General features: G+C 37.6%; 1 protein-coding gene and 2 long non-coding RNA genes across 3 annotated transcripts; all 3 read left to right on the top strand.

Annotated features, from left to right (window-relative positions):
• Positions 1–163: 163 nt before the first annotated feature.
• Positions 164–14,081, top strand: LOC121882142. The gene is made up of 5 exons (XM_042390180.1): positions 164–179; positions 496–849; positions 1,069–1,302; positions 13,804–13,965; positions 14,020–14,081. Exons 1-5 carry the CDS (start codon positions 164–166, stop codon positions 14,079–14,081), a joined length of 828 nt encoding a protein of 275 aa, XP_042246114.1.
• Positions 5,518–5,945, top strand: LOC121913207. Its single transcript, XR_006100239.1, has 2 exons — positions 5,518–5,710; positions 5,857–5,945. It is a non-coding gene; the product is annotated as an uncharacterized LOC121913207 (long non-coding RNA).
• A 424-nt stretch (positions 14,082–14,505) lies between the features above and the next one.
• LOC121913213 lies at positions 14,506–17,437 on the top strand. The gene is made up of 3 exons (XR_006100240.1): positions 14,506–14,658; positions 16,393–16,653; positions 17,403–17,437. It is a non-coding gene; the product is annotated as an uncharacterized LOC121913213 (long non-coding RNA).
• Positions 17,438–19,669: the final 2,232 nt, after the last annotated feature.

Genomic DNA, 19,669 nt, shown 5'->3' with positions numbered 1-19,669 from the left:
TGACCTGCTCTATGTGGAAAGTGCCCCGAGATAACTTTTGCTGTGATTTGGTGCTATATAAATAAAATTGAATTGAATGTGGGGCAGCATGTCATACAAACATTGCATAGACGTGGATCAAAACCAAACTACAGCCCCATGAGATTTTAGACATGTTGTTGTCATGAAAATAGCAGAAGGTGGACCCAAATGCAGAATGCTGGAGGCAGCAGTTACTCGAGAAAACTCTTTATTCCAAACACTATAGCTGGCAAAACACAACTGAAACTGAACAGACCGGAATAAAACAGAGAAAAACTGAAAAATGAATCCACATATATCTTCATGTATAGACACCACAAATAAGAGAGAAAATTGGTTTTTTTTGGGTGAACCAACATTATGCATGTGAAAAACAAGATTTCCTGTTGAGCCTTGTATAGGATTATTACTAAAACAATAGGTACAATAGTACTTTAATCATAGTACTGTTTTGAACTAATTTTTATCTTTCAGGTATCTTTCCCGAGTCCTGCCACAGAGTGACTTATACTGAAAGAAGCATCTGTGCCTTCAGAGGCTCATCAGTGGACATTTCCTGCACATACAGCAGTTATGAATCTATCACATCAACATTCTGGTTCAGTCCTGAACGTAGTCATCAGTGGCAGAATTACTCACAGCCTGAGGACCTTAGTGAAGACTCCCAGTATGCAGGTCGTGTTCAGTTCCTTGAAACAGAGGGAGGACGCTCCACTCTGAGAATCTCTGACCTGAGAGAGAGCGATTCAGCCCAGTATCACTTCACATTCAAAACACAAAGCTTTGAATGGAGGAGTAGTTTACCTGGAACAACTCTGACTGTCACAGGTACTGATGAAAACAAACTGATGACTAGTGACAGTGGTGAATAGTTATTGTTGAAGAGTTTCACATAAAATTTATTGGATTATATTGAGTACTTTCCCCCATTTACACTTTTGATTGGATGATCTTAAATTATTTTACCCACCAGAACTATAGAGGTTATTTTGACTGTATGTGAGTATTTTACTGGTAACAAATGCCATTTTTGATCCTTCCTCAAAGATCCAGCTCTCCAGGTGCAGGTGATCACAATAACAGTCCATCAGTCTTATACCGAGGCAAAGCTGAAATGTCTCAGCAGCTGCAGTCCAGCAGGTCGTATTTCTTACGTCTGGTTCAAGAACGGACAGAAAGTTATGAAGGAGGAAACTTCTCTTTATTCAGGGCAGTTTAATCCTGGTGACAACGTCTCTTGTTCTTTGAAAGGACATGAGGATTACAGCTCTCCTTCAGTGTGTGAGTTTACCTAAATATGTCATGAACACAATGTCAAAATGTAACCGACAGTTGATTTTAATATGAGCAGCAACAAGGGAATCAACTTTCACTCCTCACTTTGTGTCTAACATTTGCTTCTTACATTGTGTCAGTTATTCAACTGTTGAATAACTATGTTTTCTCCTCCAGATGCTCCAATGCCTCCCTCTGTGTCAGTGAGTCCCTCTGGTGAAATCATTGAGGGCAGTTCAGTGACTCTGAACTGTAGCAGTGATGCTAACATAGCAGCTAAACACACCTGGTACAAGAAGAACGTAAATCCAGACCTTCAACCTGTCAGTAAAGAACCACAGCTTGTCTTCAGCTCCATCCAGTCCTCTGACTCTGGAAAGTATTACTGTACAGCTGAGAACCAGCTGGGGAAGAGGACATCTGAATACATTGTTATTGATGTGAAATGTGAGTGAAACAGCATATTTAAAGGATTATACCAGTGGTTTATATATAATTTGTAGTAAATTGACTAAAACTGCAATATTATTGCACAGCACTTTGCAAGCCATGCTGCATTTTTTTCTTTTTTGTTTTAATATGTTTTATTACCATCTAGGCAGCCATTGTTGTTCTATTCATTTCATGGCAGAAAGAAAATCAGCTTCTGTCCATTACACTATTAAAATAACTCTGATTTGTGGAAAAATGAATCAGTGGACCTGCTTCCACAGCATTTCTTCTGCAGCTCATGAAGCCACATACGAGGAAATGTAGAGACTTCATTTGTTTCTGTGTAATGCACAGTAGCATATATATTGGAGAATTAAATACTTAACAGGAGAATCCATAAATATCCAACAAAGTGTTTTGATTTCAATGAAGTATTGCAGGTTAAATCCAGTGAATCCTACTTTCTCTTCAAAAGGTTGAGTTGCTTCTACCAGTAATTTGGTATTGTAATCTGAGTCTTTCCCTTTTCCAGACATTCATGCTGAAGAACCTGTAATGAATTGTTTTGTTAAATGTAAACATTTGGGTTTTGGAATGTAACTGTCAGACATCCAGTTTGACATGCTGCGCCATTTAACTACTTACAACTAAATATTTACCTACAATATGTGTTACTGTTGTAATACACCCCAATTTGTTCTGTGTAAATACATCTCCAGATGCTCCAAAGCTTCCCTCTGTGTCAGTGAGTCCCTCCGGTGAGATAGTGGAAGGCAGTTCAGTGAATCTGACCTGTAGCAGTGATGCTAACCCACCAACTAATTATACCTGGTACAAGGAGAACCAAACAGTGCTTCAGGGGCAACAAGGAAGTTTTCATTTCACCTCCATCAGCTCTGAGGACAGAGGGATCTACTACTGCAAGTCTGAGAATCAATATGGGCAGATCAACTCTTCATTTCTATTTATTGATGTCCAGTGTAAGTACAAAACATCGACACATCTTTTAAGCAAAGGGTGGATTTACAAGTTGCTAGGAGTAGGATGATTTGAGCTAAAGGGGACATTCAACCAACTACTGTATGGTTTCTAGGAAAGCAAAGACAAGATTGGTCATGTGACCATAAATAGCAACAACAGGCAGGTTTACTAACACTACGATGGCAAGAAAATTATAGTTTAGAAAGCTACAGGTTCAACATACAGTAGACTGACTTTAGCTGTAAATTGATTTGTGATGCAAGTTGTTGGAAATGATAAGACATAGTTGAGTTGAACCTCTCACCACAGCTGTGGTTTGTTTGCAACAATGGAGCGAGCATCAGTAATAACAATAGTTAAACCTTAATATTTTACAGAGGGTAATGAATGAAAGCCACTTCATTTTCTAAAAAGCCTCAATGTGCAACATGTGGATTTTTTCTTTCTTTCTTACTGTGTATGTTAAATGTTGAACCCACACTGCAAAGCATTTTCCATCTGGGATAATAATGATAAAGTTGGTTTGTTATATGACTTTTGCACCTCCTGCTGGTAGTTCAAAAGAATGTGGCAGACATCAATTTGTCAACAATTTCAACAAAAACGTGTGTCACCAGAGTTATTTGAAAGATGCTATGATCACATTAAAAGCATCTTCACATACACAACACAGTTTTCTACGTAGTTTTCTTCATTATTCCTCCAACATTATGCATAATAATATTAATGAGATCCATCTCCATACATATTGTCCTCCAGATGGTCCAAAGCTTCCCTCTGTGTCAGTGAGTCCCTCTGGTGAGATACTGGAGGGCAGTTCAGTGAATCTGACCTGTAGCAGTGATGCTAACCCAGCATCTAATTACACCTGGTACAAGAAGAATGTAAATCCAGACCTTCAATCTCTCAGTAAAGAACTACAGCTTGTCTTCAGCTCCATCCAGTCCTCTGACTCTGGAGAGTATTACTGTACAGCTGAGAACCAGCTGGGGAAGAGGACATCTGAATACATCTTTATTGATGTGAAATGTGAGTGAAACCGCTTACTTAAAGGATCATACAAGTGGTTTATATATAATTTGTAGTAAAATGACTAAAACTTACATATTGTTGCACAGCACTTTCCAAATCATGCTGCATACTTTCTTTTTTGTTTGAATATGTTTTATTACCACCCAGGCAGCCATTCTTTTTCTATTCATTTCATTACAGAAAAAAATCAGCCTCTGTCCATTAAACTATTAAAAAAACTGATTTGTGGAAAAACAAACCAGTGGACTTCCTTCCACAGCATTTCTTCTGCAGCTCATGAAGCCACATACGAGGAAATGTGGAAACTTCATTTGTTTCCGTGTAATGCATCGTAATATATATACTGATGAATTGAATAGTTAACTGTAGAATCCATAAATATACATCAAAGTGTCTTGATTTCAAAATGGAGTATTGCAGGTCAAATCCAGTGAATCCTACTTTCTCTTCAAAAGGTTCATTGGCTTCTACCAGTAATTTGGGATTGAAATCTGAGTCTTTCCCTTTTCCAAACATTTATGCTGAAGAACCTGTAATGAATTGTTTTGTTAAATGTTAACATTTGGGTTTTGGAATGTAACTGTCAGACATCCAGTTTGACATGCTGCCCCATTTAACTACTAACAACTAAATATTTACCTACAATATGTGTTACTGTTGTAATACACCCCAATTTGTTCTGTGTAAATACATCTCCAGATGCTCCAAAGCTTCCCTCTGTGTCAGTGAGTCCCTGTGGTGAGATAGTGGAGGGCAGTTCAGTGAATCTGACCTGTAGCAGTGATGCTAACCCACCAGCTAATTATACCTGGTACGATGAGGACCAAACAGTGCTTCAAGGGCAAGGAGGACGTTCTCATTTCACCTCCATCAGCTCTGAGGACAGAGGGGACTACTACTGCACATCTGAGAATCAATATGGACAGATCAGCTCTTCATTTCTATTCATTAATGTCCAGTGTAAGTACAAAACATCGACACATCTTTTAGGTAAAGGGCGGATTTACAAGTTGCTTAGAGTAGGATGATTTGAGCCAAATGGGACATTCAACCAATTACTGTATTGTTTCTGAGAAAGCAAAGACAAAATTGGTCATGTGACCATAAATAGCAACAACAGGCAGGTTTACTAACACTACGATGGCAAGAAAATTATAGTTTAGAAGGCTACAGGTTCAACATACAGTAGACTGACTTTAGCTCTAAATTGGTTTGTGATGCAAGTTGTTGGAAATGATAAGACATAGTTGAGTTGAACCTCTCACCACAGCTGTGGTTTGTTTGCAACAATGGAGCAAGCATCAGTTAACAATAGTTAAAATTTATATTTTACAGAGGATAATGAATGAAAGTCACACCATTTTCTAAAAAGCCTCAATGTGCAACATGTGTCTTTTTTCTTTCTTTCTTACTGTGTATGCTAAATGTTGAACCCACACTGCAAAGCATTTTCCTTCTGGGATAATAGTGATAAAGTTGGTTTGTTATACATGGGTTTGGCACCTCCTGCTGGTAGTTCAAAAGAATGTGGCAGACATCAATTTGTCAACAATTTCAACAAAAACGTGTGCCACCAGAGTTATTTGAAAGATGCTATGATCACATTAAAAGCATCTACACATAGACAACACAGTTTTCTTCATTATTCCTCCAACAATATTCATAAAATATAATAAAAAGATCCATCTCTATACATATTGTCCTCCAGATGCTCCAAAGCTTCCCTCTGTGTCAGTGATTCCCACTGGTGAGATAGTGGAGGGCAGTTCAGTGACTCTGACCTGTAGCAGTGATGCTAACCCAGTAGCTAAATACACCTGGTACAAGGAGAATGAAGACTCACCAAAAGCATCAGGACAGATCTTCACCATCCATGATGTCAGACCTGAACACAGTGGGAATTATTACTGTGAAGCCCAGAACAGAAGAGGACGTCATAACTCCACCTTAAATCTGACTGTTGTAGCAGGTAAGTTATGTTCATTGACCTTCACACACACACACACACACACACACACACACACACACACACACACACACACACACACACACACATACCTGTATACTACATTTATTGATAAGCCATATCTTATTACTGTCAGTCTCAATTTTTAGGGAAATCAGTAATTACAATTAATATCATCGTGGTGATTCTGGTGGTCCTGATGCTGATTCCTCTGCTTCTCTTGAGTCTGTGTATAAGGTAAAACAATAAAGGAAACATCCCTTCTTTTATTTTCTAATTAAAACATTTTCATGATTTTTAAGTCAGGAATTCTATTTAGTTAAGTATTTCTTGATTTTGTTGTATTCAATCCAGGAAGAAGAAAACTCTGAGCTCCACCACTGAACTGAATGAACCTGTAGAGACTATAGAGGTGAGAGAGAGACCTTATTGACAGAACTTACCCTAAAATACAGTTATGATGATTTGGCTTATAAATGCACGAGAACACATTTTATTATTAACATGAAGCTGTAAAGTGAATTTAAATGTAAATGTAAATGTTTCAGGCCTTAAAGGTCAGCTTAACATTGAGTCTAAAGCAATAATTTTAAATATATCAATAATTCAACAATTATTGATTAATAATTATTGTAAAAAAAAAGGCTGATATCAGGGGAGCCTCACACGGGGCACCAATCTGTTGGGACTGAGGAATGAGGCCCAACAGTCTGAAGCATTATTATTAAAAATATTTTGAAATTTCTAACAGTATGCAAATTGCATGAATGAGGCTCATTGAGTCTTATATTGTCATCTCTATCCATCAGCTGGACTCTCCTCTTGTGTGTGAGAACGTCTCAGACTTGCGGGTCGTCGCTGTTGCAGATGGAAGACACAGAGGAGCATGAAGACGTGGAGTAAAGTCCAGTCAGGTTGGAGCCTCCTGAAACGGGAAAAAACAGGCAGACATCAGATTCATAGTTACAGTTATGAGAAGTAACTCATCTAAATTTCATGTGATTTTGTTGTGATGCAGTAGAACCAGAGGCTGGACTCACCTGATGGATGCAGAAAGTAGTACAACAGTGAAATATGACAGTGGAGAGAGAGGCTGTAGAGGATGATGTGGACGTTTTCATGTTCAGTTTTCAGTAGCAGCAGGTGTGTGTGACTCATAACTGTGTTTATGTATATTGAGTGTTCTGTCTGAGGTAATGCAGGCTATATTATTGTACTTTACACCTTTATCCTTTCCCATATTACTGATATTTAGGATTAGAGCTGTTATGTTAAATGTTATTTTAATTGTATACATAATAAATCACTTTTGAAGAATCCTGATTGGCTTCCTGGTTTGCACCTGTCCTGGTTCACAAAGCTCATTAAGTCTGTTCAGAACAGAGGCATCAAACTAGAAGCATCACATTCACACCATGTGCAGTATACTGTATATTTTCACACATCAAATTCAAACATAATCTCGGTTCGATTACATTTTGCTGAATGTCACATTATCCAGGTATCGCTGTGGCTGAATAAACAGCCAGTTTCCACAAAAACTGTAATTTGAAACTTAATTTCAGTTCCCTTTCACTGCTGCAGAGGGTGACAGTGTGAACAAAGTTTCAGCTTTAAAGGGCAGGTTCACATTTTTTCAAGTCTGTCTTAAAACAACAGTCAGATGCCTATATGAACATTGAAACAGGTGTTGCTCACTGTAATCATTATTCCTGTTCATACTGACCATTAGAAGATCTCGTCCTAATGCTCTTACAATGTAAGTGATGGGGGACAAAATCCAGTCTTCATTTTGACCAAAAAATATTTAAAAGTTTATATGAAGATAATATGAGGCTTCAAACATCTGAGTCAGTCCAAAAAAAGTGGATATATTCAACAATTACAGCCTTTTTAGTGAGAAATGTCATCTTTGTGTCTCAATGGACAATGTTTTCCTGTTCAGCTGCAGTGGAGGTATTGTAAGAAAAAGAGGAAACTTGGCACTAAAACACAATAACAAAGATATTGACTCAATATGACTAGTTTGGATGGCTGAAGCTTCATAATGGCTTCAAATAAACTTTTAAATACATTTTTTCACAGAAAGAGGACTGGATTTTATCCTCTATCAGTTACAGTGAACGTGCATTATGAAGGGATCTTTACGGTTGATATGAACAGGATGAATGATTACAGCAAGAAAATGATGATTTGGGATGTTGCTAAAAAATTCAAACATAATCTCGGTTCTATCACACTTTGCTGAATGTCACATTATCCAGGTATCGCTGTGGCTGAATAAACAGCCAGTTTCCACAAAAAATGTAATTAGAAACTTAATTTCAGTTCTCTTTCACTGCTGCAGAGGGCGACAGTATGCAGAAAGTTTCAGCTTTATAGGACAACTTCACATTTTTTCAAGTCTGTCTTAAAACAGCAGTCAGGTGCCCATATGAACAGTGAAACAGGTGTTGCTCGCTGTAATCATTCTTCCCGTTCATACTGACCATTAGAAGATCTTGTCCTAATGCTCTTACAATGTAAGTGATGGGGGACAAAATCCACAGTCCTCGTTTTGACAAAAAATATATTTAAAAGTTTATCTGAAGATAATATGAGGCTTCAGACATCTGAGTTAGTCCAAAAAAAGTGGATATATTCTACACTTACAGTTTTTTTTTAGTGAGAAATGTCATCTTTGTGTCTAGATGGACAGTGTTTCCCTGTTCAGCTGCAGTGGAGGGATCGTAAGAAAAAGAGGAAATTTTACACTAAAACACAATAACAAAAGATATTGACTCAATATGACTAGTTTGGATGGCTGAAGCTTCATAATGGCTTCAAATAAACTTATAAATACATTTTTTCACAGAAGGAGGACTGTGGATTTTGTCCCTCATCACTTACATTGTGAGTGCATTATGAAGGAATCTTTATGGTTAATATGAACAGGATGAATGATTACAGCAAGAAAATGATGATCTGGGATGTTGCTAAAATGAAGATGCACAGACACAGTTTGTATTGAAGAAGACCTTAATTGTCATGTGAGCTGTTTATCTCCTTTTCAGTCCATTTAAACTCTTTGGGGTCACTCAGGGAAGCAGAATGTGTGGCAGTTTACTAAGTATGAAGCCTTTTCAGTCTAACAGTCCATATTTGTTAGTGACAACTGTAGATCACTGAATCATTTTCATACTTAGACACCTCAACTGTGAGTGTTTGTTCAACTACTGAACAACAAAGTCACCAATGTGAACAAATAAACACTTCTGAAACTGAACCTCTAACTGTAATGTTTAATGAATTCAATTGCAAGAGTAAACAGATTAAGATGCAACTCAATCATAAAAAGTGAAAAGTACTAAAAGTACATTTAAATGTGTGTAAACAATCAGTGATTGATGGTAAAATGTTGTTTCAGGGTTGTGATTCAGTATCTCTGATGTTTCACTGTCCTCTAGTGGTGAAGATTCAGTGTTGCAGATTCAGGCTTCATCACTGATGATGTGCTCTGTGTTACAGTCAGAATGATGGTGAATGAGTGAGTTTCCAACTGCAGATGTAAAACATTTTGTCATCTGATTTACACATACATTTCTGTATCATGTTTTGATGTACTTTGCTTTTTACTTGTTTCTTAATACTTACAATAAACATTGTGCTCAGCATGTGACCTCTTACATCCCATACTGATGCAGTACATCTCTTTGAACTCATGGTGGTGTATTCAGTGTCTTAACATGCACTAGAAGTGTGAAGAGATGCATCAAACCAAATGTCACACATCCATCACCTGTCATCTTTTTTTTCTTTAGACACTGAACTGTGTCCACACTTAATAAGAGTAAGATAATGACAATGTCTCATTATTTCTTTTTTCTGTTTAAATTACTAACAGGTCAGAACACTGGTCTATTATTCTCTCTAACATAGATTATATTAAGTCTTTAGAAAATAGTAAAACTTGTATTTATCTTATGTGTTCACTGTCATTTGGCTCCTCATGCATATTCATAATACTAAGAAAGAGGAAGTTAATCAAGTTATTTAACATCCTGATATCTGACTTCTGCTCACAGATCACAGAGGACGAGCACCTTAACAGACGTCCTTCTCTGTTGTAAGTAGAATAGTTTACCGATATGACTATTACATGTTGTTTACATTATTTGATGTATTTTATTGTCTCTGAAGCCTCACAGAGAGATGAGAGGAGCAGCTATGAGTTTAACAGCAGCAGCGAGTGGATTTGTTGTCTTCCTTCTCTCTGTGTCAGGTACTGTATATCTACATTTACATTGTAGGACATTTAGCTCACTTATTCATAGCAGCATGAAGTCATTTTAAGAAAGTAAATATAAAATATCCCAGATCAGCACTTTTCTAGGTTTGATGTATGTGTGATGCAGTATGATGAATAACTTTTAAACTCTACAACACCAAACATTCACTTCTGTTTATTTCTGTGTAAACTATAGCTGTTGAATGAAGGCAAAATGGTAAAAATAATAACATCAATATTTACTGCTGAACACTTTAATGATATGATATTAAGATGTTCAGCTGTGTCTGTGTCATGGGTGGTGGGGGTGGGGGTGTCTAGCTAATAAGGTTTGTCCACCCTCCCTCCATGGATTGTAAGAATCATATATTTTGATACATGCATATGCATATATACATAGTTCTATGATGGTACAGCAATGCACTGAGAATTTCATCTCAACATGATGTTTTAAATCTATTTGGTAATTTTTGCACTCTGTACTGCAGAGCTGAACAACTGTTTTAGCTGTTACAGTTATAACAGTTGCCCCTCCCTGTGAAAACTTATTGTCAGCTATTTTATTTTAGCTGCTTTCAATAGTTTCCCTCACTTCATGTTCTGCATTTCTCTCTGGTTTTCACACTTACCTCAGCTGCAACTTAACCAAAGAACTAACAGAGATGAAACTAACCTAGAAAAGCACAGACTCTCTAATGTTTCATTTCCTTCTTCTCATCCTGTTCAGTAAAACTGCATTAATGTTCACAGGTTCAATACATTCTTGTTCCTTCACTGCACCTTCAGACTGTACGATGTTCTGTCTCAGTGCACAGAGAGATTAACTGTGAACAGCATCTAAAACTGTTTCTTTGTACCATGAATTCAAAGTATGTATAAATATCTTAGGACTTTTAGACTTTTCTATACCTGTGTTCACCCAGGCATAATTTAGAAATAACATAATGAAAGCCGGTTCTACTTGAGTTTTCTTCCCGTTAAAGGGGAGTTTTTCCTTGCTGTTGTCGCCAAGTGCTGAGTTTTAATGAAGTGAAAACAACATTGATGTACCACTGATCTGCTGATCCACTCAAAAAAGTTAGTTAAATGTCTTTTTACTCATTTCATGTTTGAAGGACTTGTTTGATAACACATAAGAGACACATTTCAGGTATTCAGCTTTAACTTTTTAAAAACTACAACAAACAAGGGGAACAAAAGTAAAAACTTGCAGAATGAATGGACTAAAGCTGAAACACTCAGCAGTAACAAATGATAGAATATGATAAACTGATAAATTACTGTATTCCAGTTCAGTTCTGGTTAGATTGATGCAAGATGAGGAGCTTTGAATAACAATGACTACACATAAAATCATATTGGTGCCATGATCCACTTTGTCTTATTAATTGATTCTTAACTTGTTATGAATCTGATTGTGGTTTCTGATGTGCTCTGTGTTACAGTGGTACAGGGTCAGAATGACTGGAGAGTGATTTACACTTCTACTCAGATATGTACCTTAAAAGGATCAACAGTGGACATAAACTGCACCTACAGATACCCATCCAGAATAAATGACAATAATACTGAAGTTGAGGGAACATTCTGGTTCACTAAATTGAGTAATAATGAACCTGTGGATCTGGGAACAGACTCAGAGTATGCAGATCGTGTGCAGTATCACTGTGATAAGAACGACTGCACTCTGAGAATCACAGACCTGAGAGAGAGCGACTCAGCTGAGTACAAGTTCAGGTTCATAACAAACCAACCAGGAGGGAGATTTACTGGTTCACCTGGAGTCACTTTGACTGTCACAGGTAACAATTTCATTGGAAGACTTAAGTGAATTTCAAATGGTTAATATCTTGGAAATGTCAATGTTTGTGTGTGTATGAGCATAAATAACATTTCTACTCTTTCTTCACATATACAGATTTCCAGGTGCAGGTGAGCGGATCAGTATTCTATCCTACCTGGAGAGAACTGACGTGTCACAGCAGTTGTCATCTACTCGATGGTTCTTCCTACATCTGGTACACGAATGGACAGGAAATTCAGAATGCAACATCGTCTACTTATAAAAAGTACTTTTCTCCTGAAGACAGCTATTCCTGTGCATTAAAAGGATTTGAGCATCATCCCGCTCCTTCAGTGTGTGAGTTTACAACACAGTCTCTGTTCAACCACGTCTAGTGGAGCCTTTAACCTCTTGTACTATAGCTTGTATGTACATGTTTGTGTACCCACCTAGAGCCCGGTTCTACTTGAGGTTTCTTCCTGTTAAAGGGGAGTTTTTCCTTGCCGTTGTCGTCAAGTGCTTGCTCATGGGGGAATTGTTGGGTCTCTGTAAATTAACAGAGTACAGTCTTGAACTGCTCTATGTAGAAAGTGCCCCGAAATAACTTTTGCTGTGATTTGGTGCTATATAAATAAAATTGAATTGAATGTGGGGCAGCATGTCATACAAACACTGCATAGACGTGGATCAAAACCAAACCACAGTCCCATGAGATTTTAGACATGTTGTCATGAAAGGAGCAGAAGGTGGACCCAAATGCAGAACGCTGGAGGCAGCAGGTACTCGAGAAAACTCTTTATTCCAGACACTATAGCTGGCAAAACACAACTGGAACTGAACAGACCGGAATAAAATAGAGAAAAACTGAAAAATGAATCCACATATATCTTCATGTATAGACACCACAAATAAGAGAGAAAATTGGGTTTTTTTGGGTGAACCAACATTATGCATGTGAAAAACAAGATTTCCTGTTGAGCCTTGTATAGGATTATTACTAAAACAATAGGTACAATAGTACTTTAATCATAGTACTGTTTTGAACTAATTTTTATCTTTCAGGTATCTTTCCTGAGTCCTGCCACAGAGTGACTTATACTGAAAGAAGCATCTGTGCCTTCAGAGGCTCATCAGTGGACATTTCCTGCACATACAGCAGTTATGAATCTATCACATCAACATTCTGGTTCAGTCCTGAACGTAGTCATCAGTGGCAGAATTACTCACAGCCTGAGGACCTTAGTGAAGACTCCCAGTATGCAGGTCGTGTTCAGTTCCTTGAAACAGAGAGAGGACGCTCCACTCTGAGAATCTCTGACCTGAGAGACAGCGATTCAGCCCAGTATCACTTCACATTCAAAACACAAAGCTTTGAATGGAGGAGTAGTTTACCTGGAACAACTCTGACTGTCACAGGTACTGATGAAAACAAACTGATGACTAGTGAAAGTGGTGAATAGTTATTGTTGAAGAGTTTCACATAAAATTTATTGGATTATATTGAGTACTTTCCCCCATTTACACTTTTGATTGGATGATCTTAAATTATTTTACCCACCAGAACTATAGAGGTTATTTTGACTGTATGTGAGTATTTTACTGGTAACAAATGCCATTTTTGATCCTTCCTCAAAGATCCAGCTCTCCAGGTGCAGGTGATCACAATAACAGTCCATCAGTCTTATACCGAGGCAAAGCTGAAATGTCTCAGCAGCTGCAGTCCAGCAGGTCGTATTTCTTACGTCTGGTTCAAGAACGGACAGAAAGTTATGAAGGAGGAAACTTCTCTTTATTCAGGGCAGTTTAATCCTGGTGACAACGTCTCCTGTGCTTTGAAAGGACACGAGGACAGCTCTCCTTCAGTGTGTGAGTTTACCTAACTATGTCACTAACACAATGTCAAAATGTATCCAAGGTAACAGATAGTTGATTTTAATATGAGCAGCAACAAGGGAATCAACTTTCACTCCTCACTTTGTGTCTAACATATGCTTCTTACATTGTGTCAGTTATTCAACTGTTGAATAACTATGTTTTCTCCTCCAGATGCTCCAATGCCTCCCTCTGTGTCAATGAGTCCATCTGGTGAAATCACTGAGGGCAGTTCAGTGACTCTGAACTGTAGCAGTGATGCTAACATAGCAGCTAAACACACCTGGTACAAGAAGAATGTAAATCCAGACCTTCAACCTGTCAGTAAAGAACCACAGCTTGTCTTCAGCTCCATCCAGTCCTCTGACTCTGGAGAGTATTACTGTACAGCTGAGAACCAGCTGGGAATGAGGACATCTGAATACATCTCTATTGATGTGAAATGTGAGTGAAACAGCTTATTTAAAGGTTCATACCGGTGGTTTATATATAATTTATAGTAAATTGACTAAAACTGCAATATTATTGTACAGCACTTTGCAAGCCATGCTGCATTTTTTCTTTTTTGTTTACTACCATCCAGGCAGCCATTGTTTTTTCTATTCATTTCAGTTTTGTTAAATGTTAACATTTGGGTTTTAGAATGGAACTGTCAGACATCCAGTTTGACATACTGCCCCATTTAACTATTTAGAACTAAATATTTACCTACAATATATGTTACTGTTGTAATACACGCCAATTTGTTCTGTGTAAATACATCTCCAGATGCTCCAAAGCTTCCCTCTGTGTCAGTGAGTCCCTCTGGTGAAATAGTGGAGGGCACTTCAGTGACTCTGACCTGTGGCAGTAATGCTAAACCAGCAGCTAATTATACCTGGTACAAAGAGGACCAAACAGTGCTTCAAGGGCAACGAGGAAGTTTTCATTTCACCTCCATCAGCTCTGAGGACAGAGGGATCTACTACTGCAAGTCTGAGAATCAATATGGACAGATCAACTCTTCATTTCTATTCATTGACGTCCAGTGTAAGTACAAAACATCGACTCATCTTTTAAGCAAAGGGTGGATTTTCAAGGTGCTTAGAGTAGGATGGTTTGAGCCAAATGGGACATTCAACCAATTACCGTATTGTTTCTGGGAAAGCAAAGACAAGATTGGTCATGTGACCATAAATAGCAACAACAGGCAGGTTTACTAACACTATGATGGCAAGAAAATTATAGTTTAGAAGGCTACAGGTTCAACATACAGTAGACTGACTTTAGCTCTAAACTGGTTTATAATGCAAATTGTTGGAAATGATAAGACATAGTTGAGTTGAACCTCTCACCACAGCTGTGGTTTGTTTGCAACAATGGAGCGAGCATCAGTAATAACAATAGTTAAACCTTAATATCTTACAGTTGGTAATGAATGAAAGTCACACCGTTTTCTAAAAAGCCTCAATGTGCAACATGTGGATTTTTGATTTCTTTCTTACTGTGTATGTTAAATGTTGAACCCACACTACAAAGCATTTTCCCTCTGGGATAATAATGATAAAGTTGGTTTGTTATATGACTTTTGCACCTCCTGCTGGTAGTTCAAAAGAATGTGGCAGACATCAATTTGTCAACAATTTAGACAAAAACATGTGTCACCAGAGTTATTTGAAAGATGCTATGATCACCTTAAAAGCATCTACACATACACAACACAGTTTTCTACGTAGTTTTCTTCATTATTCCTCCAACATTATGCATAAAAATATTAATGAGATGCATCTCCATACATATTGTCCTCCAGATGGTCCAAAGCTTCCCTCTGTGTCAGTGAGTCCCTCTGGTGAGATACTGGAGGGCAGTTCAGTGACTCTGACCTGTAGCAGTGATGCTAACCCAGCAGCTAATTATACCTGGTACAAGAAGAATGTAAATCCAGACCTTCAACCTCTCAGTAAAGAATCACAGTTTGTCTTCAGCTCCATCCAGTCCTCTGACTCTGGAGAGTATTACTGTACAGCTGAGAACCAGCTGGGAATGAGGACATCTGAATACATCTCTATTGATGTGAAATGTGAGTGAAACAGCTTATTTAAAGGTTCATACCGGTGGTTTATATATAATTTGTAGTAAAATGACTAAAACTTACATATTGTTGCACAGCACTTTCCAAATCATGCTGCATACTTTCTTTTTTGTTTGAATATGTTTTATTACCATCTAGGCAGCCATTGTTTTTCTATTCATTTCATAACAGAAAGAAAATCAGCTTCTGTCCATTAAACTATTAAAATAACTCTGATTTGTGGAAAAACGAACCAGTGGACTTCCTTCCACAGTGTTTCTTCTGCAGCTCCTAAAGCCACATATGAGGAAATGTGGAACCTTCTTTTGTTTCTGTGTAATGCACAGAAATATATATATTGATGAATTAAATAGTTAACTTAGAATCAATAAATATACATCAAAGTGTCTTGATTTCAAAATGGAGTATTGCAGGTCAAATCCAGTGAATCCTACTTTCTCTTCAAAAGGTTGAGTTGCCACTACCAGTAATTTGGTATTGTAATCTGAGTCTTTCCCTTTTCCAGACATTCATGCTGAAGAACCTGCAATGAATTGTTTTGTTAAATGTTAACATTTGGGTTTTGGAATGTAACTGTCAGACATCCAGTTTGACATGCTGCCCCATTTAACTACTTAGAACTAAATATTTACCTGCAATATGTGTTACTGTTGTAATACACGCCAATATATTCTGTGTAAATACATCTCCAGATGCTCCAAAGCTTCCCTCTGTGTCAGTGAGTCCCTCTGGTGAAATAGTTGAGGGCAGTTCAGTGACTCTGACCTGTGGCAGTGATGCTAAACCAGCAGCTACTTATACCTGGTACAAGGAGAACCAAACAGTGCTTCAGGGGCAACGGGGAAGTTTTCATTTCACCTCCATCAGCTCTGAGGACAGAGGGATCTACTACTGCAAGTCTGAGAATCAATATGGGCAGATCAACTCTTCATTTCTATTCATTGATGTCCAGTGTAAGTACAAAACATCAACACATCTTTTAGGCAAAGGGTGGATTTACAAGTTGCTTAGAGTAGGATGATTTGACCTAAAGGGGACATTCAACCAACTACTGTATGGTTTCTAGGAAAGCAAAGACAAAATTGGTTATGTGACCATAAATAGCAACAACAGGCAGGTTTACTAACACTACGATGGCAAGAAAATTATAGTTTAGAAAGCTACAGGTTCAACATACAGTGGACTGACTTTAGCTCTAAATTGGTTTATGCTGCAAGTTGTTGGAAATGATAAGACTTAGTTGAGTTGAACCTCCCACCACAGCTGTGGTTTGTTTGCAACAATGGAGCGAGCATCAGTAATAACAATAGTTAAACCTTAATAATTTACAGTTGGTAATGAATGAAAGCCACTTCATTTTCTAAAAAGCCTCAATGTGCAACATGTGTCTTTTTTCTTTCTTTCTTACTGTGTATGTTAAATGTTGAACCCACACTGCAAAGCATTTTCCTTCTGGGATAATAATGATAAAGTTGGTTTGTTATATGACTTTTGCACCTCCTGCTGGTAGTTCGAAAGAATGTGGCAGACATCAATTTGTCAACAATTTCAACAAAAACGTGTGCCACCAGAGTTATTTGAAAGATGCTATGATCACATTAAAAGCATCTACACATAGACAACACCATTTTTTTCATTATTCCACCAACATCATTCATAAAATATAATAAAAAGATCCATCTCTATACATATTGTCCTCCAGATGATCCAAAGCTTCCCTCTGTGTCAATGATTCCCACTGGTGAGATAGTGGAGGGCAGTTCAGTGACTCTGACCTGTAGCAGTGATGCTAACCCAGCAGCTAATTATACCTGGTACAAGGAGAATGAAGACTCACCAAATGCATCAGGACAGATCTTCACCATCACTGATGTCAGACCTGAACACAGTGGGAATTATTACTGTGAAGCCCAGAACAGAAGAGGACGTCATAACTCCACCTTATATCTGACTGTTGTGGCAGGTAAGTTATGTTCATTGACCTTCACACACACACACACACACACACACACACACACACACACACACACACACACATACACACACACACACACACACACATACCTGTATACTACAGTTATTGATAAGCCATATCTTATTACTGTCGGTCTCAATTTTTAGGGAAATCAGTAATTACAATTAATATCATCGTGGTGATTCTGGTGGTCCTGATGCTGATTCCTCTGCTTCTCTTGTGTCTGTGTATAAGGTAAAACAATAAAGGAAACATCCCTTCTTTTATTTTCTAATTAAAACATTTTCATGATTTTTAAGTCAGGAATTCTATTTAGTTAAGTATTTCTTGATTTTGTTGTATTCAATCCAGGAAGAAGAAAACTCTGAGCTCCACCACTGAACTGAATGAACCTGTAGAGACTATAGAGGTGAGAGAGAGACCTTATTGACAGAACTTACCCTAAAATACAGTTATGATGATTTGGCTTATAAATGCACGAGAACACATTTTATTATTAACATGAAGCTGTAAAGTGAATTTAAATGTAAATGTAAATGTAAATGTTTCAGGCCTTAAAGGTCAGCATAGCATTGAGTCTAAAGCAATAATTTTAAATATATCAATAATTCAACAATTATTGATTAATAATTATTGTAAAAAAGGCTGATATCAAGGGAGCCTCACACGAGGCACCAATCTGTTGGGACTGAGGAATGAAGCCCAACAGTCTGAAGCATTATTATTAAAAATATTTTGAAATTTCTAACAGTATGCAAATTGCATGAATGAGGCTCATTGAGTCTTATATTGTCATCTCTATCCATCAGCTGGACTCTCCTCTTGTGTGTGAGAACGTCTCAGACTTGCAGGTCGTCGCTGTTGCAGATGGAAGACACAGAGGAGCATGAAGACGTGGAGTAAAGTCCAGTCAGGTTGGAGCCTCCTGAAACGGGAAAAAACAGGCAGACATCAAATTCATAGTTACAGTTATGAGAAGTAACTCATCTAAATTTCATGTGATTTTGTTGTGATGCAGTAGAACCAGAGGCTGGACTCACCTGATGGATGCAGAAAGTAGTACAACAGTGAAATATGACAGTGGAGAGAGAGGCTGTAGAGGATGATGTGGACGTTTTCATGTTCAGTTTTCAGTAGCAGCAGGTGTGTGTAACTCATAACTGTGTTTATGTATATTGAGTGGTCTGTCTGAGGTAATGCAGGCTATATTATTGTACTTTACGCCTTTGTCCTTTTCCATATTACTGATACTTAGGATTAGAGCTATTATGTTAAATGTTATTTTAAATGTATACATAATAAATCACTTTTGAAGAATCCTGATTGGCTTCCTGGTTTGCACCTGTCCTGGCTCACAAAGCTCATTAAGACTGTTCAGAACAGAGACATCAAACTGGATGCATCACATTCACACCATGTGCAGTAAACTGTATATTTTCACACATCAAAATCAAATATAATCTCAATTCTATCACATTTTGCTGAATGTCACATTATCCAGGTATCGCTGTGGCTGAATAAACAGCCAGTTTCCAAAAAAAATGTAAATGGAAACTTAATTTCAGTTCCCTTTCACTGCTGCAGAGTGTGACCGTGTGAAGAAAGTTTAAAGGGCAGGTTCACATTTTTTCAAGTCTGTCTTAAAACAATAGTCAGGTGCCCATATGAACATTGAAACAGGTGTTGCTCATTATTCATGTTCATACTGACCATTAGAAGATCACATCCTAATGCTCTTACAATGTAAGTAATGGGGGACAAAATCCAGTCTTCATTTTGACCAAAAATATATTGAAAGTTTATATAAACATAATATGAGGCTTCAGACATCTGAGTCAGTCCAAAAAAGTGGATATATTCTACAATTACAGTCTTTTTAGTAAGAAATGTCGTCTTTGTGTCTCGATGGACAGTGTTTTCCTGTTCCTGTGCAGTGGAGGTGTCATAAGAAAAAGAGGAAATTTGATACTAAAACACAATAAAAAAAGATATTG

The sequence above is a fragment of the Thunnus maccoyii genome, chromosome 2 (assembly GCF_910596095.1).
Source record: "Thunnus maccoyii chromosome 2, fThuMac1.1, whole genome shotgun sequence".
Taxonomy (NCBI): Eukaryota; Metazoa; Chordata; class Actinopteri; order Scombriformes; family Scombridae; genus Thunnus; species Thunnus maccoyii.
The sequence above is the reverse complement of the archived record's forward strand: the minus strand, read 5'-3'. Positions and strand labels throughout refer to the sequence as shown.

Coding starts and splice junctions, on each gene's coding strand:
- LOC121882142 (XM_042390180.1), top strand. Junction 1,303..13,803: donor TTACAGCTCTCCTTCAGTGT/GTGAGTTTACCT, acceptor TTTCTCCTCCAG/ATGCTCCAATGCCTCCCTCT. Junction 13,966..14,019: donor ACCTGTCAGTAAAGAACCAC/AGCTTGTCTTCA, acceptor ATTACTGTACAG/CTGAGAACCAGCTGGGAATG.